Genomic DNA, 8,475 nt, shown 5'->3' with positions numbered 1-8,475 from the left:
CAAAACAATTACGATAAGTGAAGTTATTGAAACAATTAAGAGCTATCTAGCATATGAAATAAGTTTACAGATCTAGCAGTTTACAGATTAATTGAGAAACATTTGTCTGCTGGAGTATGAAGTGAAAATCTGGAGAAATAAAATGTCAATTCCAGAAATAAGAACAGACATGTCTGCTGTAGATCAACAAAATGCCATTTACTCGGGCCTTAATCTCTCTGTCATATTTAAGTTTTTTTGTTCTTTTCTCATCTTTTCATTCGACTGCAAGCTTGTTGGCTTTTACTAAATTTGTGTTTTTCTATAGATAACGGTTGCTTCACAGCCTATGTTTTTCTATCTAATAGTCTTCTTGGAATTTCTTTTATCATCAATTCTTCTATGATCTAGAAAAGGAATCAAGAATTTTTTGTGTCATCTTCATAAAAACAAATACTTAATGTATTATCATCAAGTATTTGTTGCACAAGATGATTTAAATTATTTGGAAAGTTGAACTATAAACCTCTGATATGTAGAATTTTTTTTTTTATAATCACTAGGAATGATGCACTTGATGGACCATGATGAGATAAATGAAGAGCTTGCCAAGTTGCTGGAGTCAGAGGGTCTGGATGTCCAATTAAGCTATGATGGCCTCCGCGTCCCTGTAAACCTCTAAGTCTGTGATATTTTTAATCTAAATATTCTTTCTCTTAATCCAATCTCATTTATCTGAAGCCCAAAAGGTTCTCCAGCAATGGTGGCCTTCTCAGTGTATCCTCGCGGTGCCATGCAACATTACAGAGATTGTTTCAAACGAGTCTGGGATGTGTCTCCTCTCAGCATATAATGGTGGAAAAAGATTTGAAATGTGGTTTCTGGTATTCAAATTGCTTGGATTATTAGCGTCCAAACTAAAATTATTAAAGGTTCCGAGTTTACGACTTTGGTTCACTGAATTTGGAGATCATTTGCTTCCACACTACCACATAACAAAATTTTTCCGTAGTCTCTGGGAGCAAGTAAAACAATTTGTTTGTTTCCTTTATGCACTATGGTATAAATCTCCTGCCTCTGAGTCGAAGAATAACGCAACAGATTCTGGATTCAACAGATTCTCTTTATGTTTGTTGCCGAAAGATGCATTCTGCTGCTGATTCAGGTATTTTCGGTTTGAGCGCAAGTTCCATCTGTCAATCAGGCACTTTGTACCAACTACGTGCATCCTTCAAACTGATTTATCCTCGTTGCCGTCTAGAGAGTTGAATTCTCATAATTTTGCCAACTAAACAAGTTCATCGTCTTAGATCGCGTTCGCAAACGCTTCGGGGCTCCGATATTGTCGTCCTCATCTCCGGCCGCTTCGCCCCGCTTTGCCCTCGCACGCCTTCCAAAGATCACTCACCTCTTCAATCGCGATCGATCGTCCGGAGCCTCTCTCTCTCTCTCGCTTTCACTAAGTCTTGGGTTTTCCTCTCTCTCGATTTCACTAACCCTTCCTATGTTCCCGATCCAGGTGAACGACGCCACCATCATGCCCTTCTCTGCATCGGCCGGAGATAGTCTCGACGAAGCCGTGGGCTACCTTGAGGCCCGCTCGCCGCCTCATAACCACCCACTTCACCGAAGCCAGATTCCTCTCTGCCTCCTCGAAGTTTCCTTCCAACAGTCCGTCGAAGATCGACGGGTTGGAGCTCCGTCCCTATCTAGTCTGGTCTTTTATTCTTCTGTACACCGCATTCTTTGATTTGTTTCTGATGGTTGAGAATTGTCTTTGGCCTACTTGTCTGGTGGGCGATGTCTTCTGAGGATGATGGGATATAGCGAAGATGGCGTTGGTGAACTGTGAGCTCTTGCTGAAGAGCTTGATTAGTTCCTATTGAGCTTGCTACTTTGCATTCTGTAAATGTTCCTCTGATAGCATTGCTGCCTCTTAGGAATTGGATCAAATAACCAGGTGGTGTCTCTCTTGTGGAGCTGACACTTTCAATACTCCTCCAGAGGTGGCAGATCTGTCAGGCTGTGTCCCTGTTGCATCAAAGTTGATTGCAGAGATCAAGCCTCGGTAACTCATCCTTCTTATTACCTTTACTTCATTTGATTATTTAGCATCTGTGCTATCTGCAGTGACACAAATCCCAGCTTTAACTCAAAATATTTATGGATGAGCAGCAAGAGGTTCGAACGAGTATTCTTCATTCCTCGAGTAATTCCGATGGTATAAAAAGCATGTGTAGGCATCTAGGAAGTGTAATACATCATGTAATACATCTACATGGATCTTTCCTACCAACGTGGTTCCTTTTGGGTTATATTGTTAGTCAACTTAATGGCTTTCGTATCCCTTTTATGTTGTTTTGAATAAATTTGTCTCAAGTCTTTCTATTCTCGCACCACTAGTCCTAATTAATTCATGTTGTCTAAGTAAATCGACTATAAGTTGGCTTTGGACATGTTTATGCCATTTTAATGGGTTTCTCTTATTTCATCTTCGACCGGTGCTACACAATTGTTCCTGAACATATATGTTTCTTATACCATCTTTTCTCATATTCTTGATTATCTATACCAGTATTCTGATCTCGTCACTTAACTTTTTGTGCATGTTGGTTTCTGACTATCTCACATTTCAATGAACAAAACACGACCAACCTTACAATTGTTTTAGAAAAGCTTCCTCTTAATCCACATTATCATATAAAACTCTAGCTGTGCTTCCTCACAATGTTCATATTATTTAACGCTTTGGATAATATCTTGATAAATCTTTTCTTCCTTCTAAGTTATACATCCTGACCAGCTGTTCTAACGTTGTATGTATCCCTGATACTAGTGTCAAACTGACAAATCTGATTGTTTATATATATGAGCAGTCTTCAAGAGAAGATTTCAGAAAGTATGATGATATTCTATTTTTTTCTTCCATATTTTCTACTGGTATCACATTGCTGGCTCTAAAGGTATACTATTTGTACTTGTAACAGGTTTCTTGGATTAATAATGATGAATGCTGATAGACTCTTATTAGAGTCAATGCAGATAGAAATGATGAATGCTGGAGTGGATTTCTACTGGACTGCGATGGCTCTTTTGATGCTTTGTCTGGCTGTGCAGGTATCAGTTACACCTTGTGGGATGCTAAACAGTGGCCAGCAGCTGTGGGCTCTGCGTGCAGAAAGGCAATATCGCCAATTCAATCAAAGGGGGCTGCTATTCTTACTGGACTGCAAGCTGCAAAGGGGAGGGGCAAATTCAGATCAGGATCAGTTACGATGGTCTAAACCTTGTTCACATGACTGGTCATCAGCCTGTCACTTGAAAGCTTTGGTGAATGATATTAAAACTTTGGTTCCTGGATTCAATTTAGCTGAATTTAGTCATGTATCTAGAGAGAAACTTACTGCTGTATATAACATGGCAAACCTTGGCAGCAGTTTTGTTTGAACTTGTTCCAAGTAATTTAAGAAATAGAAGTTTTCCTTTTTCCAAAAAACATAAAACAGGTTTCTTGGATTGACTGCTGTTGGAAACGAAAGATAAACAAGGTCTGTTTCTTCAGAATTCTGATTCTACACTCTACATGCTTGGTTTGTAGATAGATGTAGTACTATATTTTCCTTTCTTTTCTTTTGTTCAGATGCAATGTTTTGTTCTTTGTAGCTTTTACATTTACCTGTTTTGTATTGAACTTGTCTGCATCAATTGATTTATGGTCAGCGTTCTTCATAAAATATATGAGCCATACTGTTATATTATCGTAGTTATACAACACTATAGTCAATCGATCTTGTATGGTGAAATGCCAGTGTTTACTGATCATCTGCAAAAGCAATACATCTGAGTTGTATTGTTGTTTCTTGGTACTGCCATCTAATCATAACCTGTGACCACACCTGAAGTATGTTATGGTTGTTTGATGCTAGGCTTTTGAACCATTCGCTGCTTAAGGAAGGATTCAACCAGCGACAGGATCAAACAATCTTTGGAATGGCCAAACTGCAGCAGAGGTGAGTTGTGATCAGTCTGCACATTAATGCATGTTCTTCCAAGTTCACAACATATTTGATGGCAGTGGCTGTGTATAAAACAATGTAGATAGATGCTGACCTTTCAGTTCCTTTCTATACTGCACAAGTTTTGGAAACTGCTCTTAGGATGATGACCTTCCCAATTCATTCCATGCTGCATTCTTGTCTTTCCTTAACAAGTCAGGACATTACTACGCATTTCTCTTACTTTGCATATAGGAGTGGTTGACCGGAGTTGGCCCGCCATGGCCTCTGGATGTCTGTCCAATGATGAGGCAGGTATTTGGGCAAGTAAGGAAAAGGGAGTCGTCAAGGTTCTTGCAGCACAACAAACAAGGAAGCGTGGGCACGTGTACGACGAATGGTGCTTCTTAACCTCCTCCGGACGCACCCCGGATCAAGATTCAAAATAGCAAGGTAACAACCCACGCACAACACGACTCTTTCCCCCCCCTCTCTCTCTCTCCTCTCTCTCTCTCTCTCTCTCCCTTTCACACAGTCATCACCCTCTCTCCTCCGAGATTTATTCTGTTGTGATATCGTCCTCGTCCCTTTCCTTGAGAACCGCTCCCCCTCCGCTTCCAAACCTCTCCTTCTTCTCCGCCTGCTTTCCGTTCATGGGCTCGCTTTGCTGCCCGCCACCCCACCATCCGCCCCGCCCTACGACCCTGCCGACCGATCCGATCGTTGCCAAGAATCGCCGCACCAACAACCATCACAGCAACAACAACCAAAATATCCTCCTCCTCCTCTTCCTCCTCTTCCTCGTCCTCCGGGTGGTGGGTGCGTGTGCCACCTTCATCGCCACACCCCTCGATCCTATCATGACCTCCGCCACCACATCCAATACAACTGCCACCAACACCAGCGCCAGCAGCAGCAGCAACAATAAGAGCTCCTCCTCCCAGCCCGCCGCTAACTCCGCCTGCGCAGCCTGCAAATACCAGCGCCGCAAGTGCAAACCCGACTGCCTCCTCGCTCCTTACTTCCCCGCCAACCAGCAGCAGAAGTTCCTCAACGCTCACCGTCTCTTCGGCGTCAGTAACATCGTCAAGATAATCCGCGACCTCGACCCCTTCCAGCGCAACGAGGCCATGAGCACCATCATCTACCAGTCCGACATGCGCGCCCATGATCCCGTCGGCGGCTGCTACAGATACATCCGTGATCTCGAGCGCCAGATCGATCACGACTCTACAGAACTCGCGTTCGTGCTTAGACAGCTTGCACTCTGTCGTGCGCACACAGCTCAGACCATTACACCAGGAATTCCTACCCTCGCACCTGATCTGGATGTAAACCCTAATTTGCTTCTTAATACACCCACCGATGACACCGAGAATGTGATATATGATGCCAACCTTTTCCCTTCGATGAATCAGCCGCAAGACCAGCAGCAGTACTACAATTACCTCTGCTATGACAGTGGCATTTCTAGAGATCCAAACAACGATCCGAATGCCAGTAGTAACAGCAACAGTGTTAACAACAATGTTTTGAGTCTACAGCAGCAACAACATCATCATCATCATCATCATCATCCGCAATCAGTGGTGCAGGATGAGGATGTTAAGCCTCTGGTAGATATGTTTGAGATTAGGCAGACATTGATAGGAGGGGATGATGAGGGAGATTCTAGAATCAATACGACTAACGAGGTCGGGCATCTGCATTGCAGGTAAGGATTATGGTCCTAGTTTTGTTTTTATCCATGAATCTTTATGTTTTCGAATGAAGTGATGAAGGAACATTTAGATAAATTCTTAATTAGGGAGTGTTATTTCAATTCAAAGCTTTATTCCAATTCAAAGCACTAGATAAATACCGGAACTATATGTTTTAATTAAGAATGGTATTTTATATTAATCATATGGTCTTCTTGAGTCACTCTTGTTTATCTCCTCTCCCCCAAGTCATGCCAATTTTTTTTTGCACTTTTATTTGATTTCTTAACAGTAATTGAAAACTATTACTATTTTTATTCAAACGTATCAGCATTTCAGGAATTTTTAGTTTGCTTGTTATATACTGTGATAATTGTCATTGTTGTGGCAAATAAGGAGTGCTTTCAATAAGAACTGTGGTGAGTGTGGCTTCTCAGTAGCCCATTTTCACCCTTTGCCCTTTTGTCCTATTGTGTTCACAAATTTTAGGTGTTCGTTCAAATGTTCTTCATGTAAAGTTTAAGAAGTGACTTTATTGCACTTGGTTGTTTCAGTGATCATCACAACAAAAAATCCATTTATGCTTTTTGCCCTCTCTGAAAAGAATCATTACTTGAAGCTATGAGCATCTAAACCTCCATAGCCTTCTTTTTATGTCCCAAGCTGATGTGCAGCATATGCTATCTTGTGACTGCTCTGATTTTAATACGGAAACATTTATTTGATTTCACAGCACAAATTTGGAGCTTAGAGATGAGACTAATCAAGTGGAACACACGCAGGAACATGATTTGAAAGGTGCTGCATCCTTGTTTACCCTAACCAATTGTACTTCCTCAGGTTCATAATTCCCTTTTCTTGCTTATTTCTCCTTTTCGTTTGATTTTTTTATTTTACATAAAATTCGACGATAGCCCTTTTTTATTTTGTAATTTTGCTGTTATGTTATCGGCGGACATAGAATTAATTGAAAGGATGTGTGACAGGAAGCCATAACCTGTATACGGAGGTGTTTTTGTCTGAGAAATTCACTCTTTGATTGAAGATGATAGCTTTCATGTTCCCTTTTTTCTCTCTATGGAACTACTTACCATATGGATATTAGTGATTGGGATTTTGTTCCTCATTGTGCAAAGTTTTATGTTGACCATTTTTGTTTTCTTTACAACATGTTCAGCTTGGTAAGGTTCTTGTAGCCATCAGTTAAACTAATTGAAACTCACCGATTTTTCTGGGCTTTTCTTGTGCTATTTGAAACCTTAATAACATATAGGGGCAAGACTTCCAAGGATGAATTAATGTTTGTACTATGGGTGGACTCATTTGTTTCGAAGAAACAAGTTTAGTGAACTGCTTGCATTGAACAGGATTAAGAATATGTGCATAATATCGAGCAAATACATATTAAAATGCAAATGCTCGAAAACAGCAAATCTATTGCTCTTATGTGTCTCTGTGCACTTGAAACATTCTGTTTACACACTCACCTTGTGTTGTCCATCACCAAATATGATTGGGTCCTTTGCACTAGAAATGATCAAAGCGATCAGGAGAAAATTCACATTAATGCATTGCTACTAAGTGGGAATTACAATTTCTGATGCTGTTTAAATTTAATCTGATCAAATGAGTGTGCTTTTACAGGTGGTACAAGATTTCTCCATTTTATGATGCATTTTTGTCGAAAAGTACTATCAATGGTCAATTTTCATTAGGATCAAATGATGATGCTCATCATATTGCCCATCCTTGTGTGCCAATGGATACTTTAAAAACAAAAAAAACAAAAACAAAGTGTTTGAACTATAAATATCAAAATTGGATTAGATATCGATCAAGTGTTTTTTAACCTCGACAGGCCGTGGAAACTATCAAGCTGGAGTGTGCTCGCTCGATGGATGGATCTTGCAGTCAAGTTTCTGCCTTCGCAGGCTCACTAGATCACCATTTGATCTAATGGTTAATAGGTAAGTTTATTATTTTTAAAATAAAATATAATTTTAATATATATATATATATTATTTATATATTATATTTATATAATATACAAATAATATTAGACAAATAAATTATATATATATATATATTAAATAAGAGGATGATAATGGGAAAAGATGATATATGTCGAGGGGATGAAAAAGTAATAAAATAATAAAATTTTCTTTCATCTTTATGATAAAGAAAGATAAATATTTTTAAAAAAAATGCCAGCATCTTTGATGATGAATAAAGAATCAAAAAATTTTTAATCGTTCTAACAATCTAATTAATGAACCGAACAAATATTGTTTTGATTCTTGATTTTTCCTATCTGATCACGTATTCGTGTTGGTTTATATAACTATGGTATGAGTGTAACATTTTGGTCAATTTGGTTTAGTGTGTTAAAATGAGTACATTAAGTTGTCGTAGCTCGAGCTAAATGTAACCCTTATTTTTATTATTTATTTTTCATGTGACACCAATCATGCAATAATTGGATTTTAGTGACCGAAGTGTACATGAATCTAAAGATCCCGTCGAACGCCGCCTTCATCATTTATTAGAGAGAATAGTTATAATTCAAAGCAAGCCAATTTGATTACAGCCTACAACACACCATCATCTCAAGGCAGGCTCAGCATTATTCTATCGTAGTACTTGCCAAGGGAAGTCATCTTACTCTACGTATTCGAAATGGCTTCAAGATAATTTCGAGATGGAATTGTTGAACTTCCAAAGTGTTATTTGCACTAAAACCAATGTCATAAGTTTTCTAACTTGATTTTCTAACTTTGATCATTTTGACGCTCAAGTTAGTT

The 8,475-nt window shown here is 39.3% G+C and overlaps 1 protein-coding gene across 9 annotated transcripts; it reads left to right on the top strand.

The window, feature by feature from the left end:
- Positions 1–43: 43 nt before the first annotated feature.
- On the top strand, positions 44–6,791 carry LOC135666041 (uncharacterized). 9 transcript variants are annotated; one of them, XM_065177544.1, is made up of 9 exons: positions 51–1,144; positions 1,290–1,407; positions 1,499–1,669; positions 1,807–1,827; positions 1,920–2,047; positions 3,097–3,248; positions 3,906–3,989; positions 4,230–5,688; positions 6,408–6,791. In XM_065177544.1, exons 8-9 carry the CDS (start codon positions 4,628–4,630, stop codon positions 6,520–6,522), a joined length of 1,176 nt encoding a protein of 391 aa, XP_065033616.1. In that variant the 5' UTR covers positions 51–1,144; positions 1,290–1,407; positions 1,499–1,669; positions 1,807–1,827; positions 1,920–2,047; positions 3,097–3,248; positions 3,906–3,989; positions 4,230–4,627; the 3' UTR covers positions 6,523–6,791. The 9 variants fall into 9 exon arrangements, with proteins under 9 accessions (XP_065033617.1, XP_065033616.1, XP_065033611.1 ...); XM_065177545.1 differs by lacking the exon at positions 1,807–1,827 and having other exon boundaries at positions 44–1,144; positions 1,920–2,878; positions 2,967–3,248; XM_065177543.1 differs by lacking the exon at positions 1,807–1,827 and having other exon boundaries at positions 56–1,144.
- Positions 6,792–8,475: the final 1,684 nt, after the last annotated feature.

This window comes from Musa acuminata, unplaced genomic scaffold (genome assembly GCF_036884655.1).
Source record: "Musa acuminata AAA Group cultivar baxijiao unplaced genomic scaffold, Cavendish_Baxijiao_AAA HiC_scaffold_1065, whole genome shotgun sequence".
Classification (NCBI taxonomy): Eukaryota; Viridiplantae; Streptophyta; class Magnoliopsida; order Zingiberales; family Musaceae; genus Musa; species Musa acuminata.
This window is presented reverse-complemented; position numbering and strand designations above follow the sequence as displayed.

What these genes read in the sequence shown, in the direction of transcription:
- LOC135666041 (XM_065177545.1), top strand. Translation starts at nt 4,628, where the DNA reads ATGGGCTCGCTTTGCTGCCCGCCACCCCACCATCCGCCCCGCCCTACG. An exon ending in GTCGGGCATCTGCATTGCAG is followed by an intron (nt 5,689 to 6,407) that starts GTAAGGATTATG and finishes TTGATTTCACAG; the next exon opens with CACAAATTTGGAGCTTAGAG.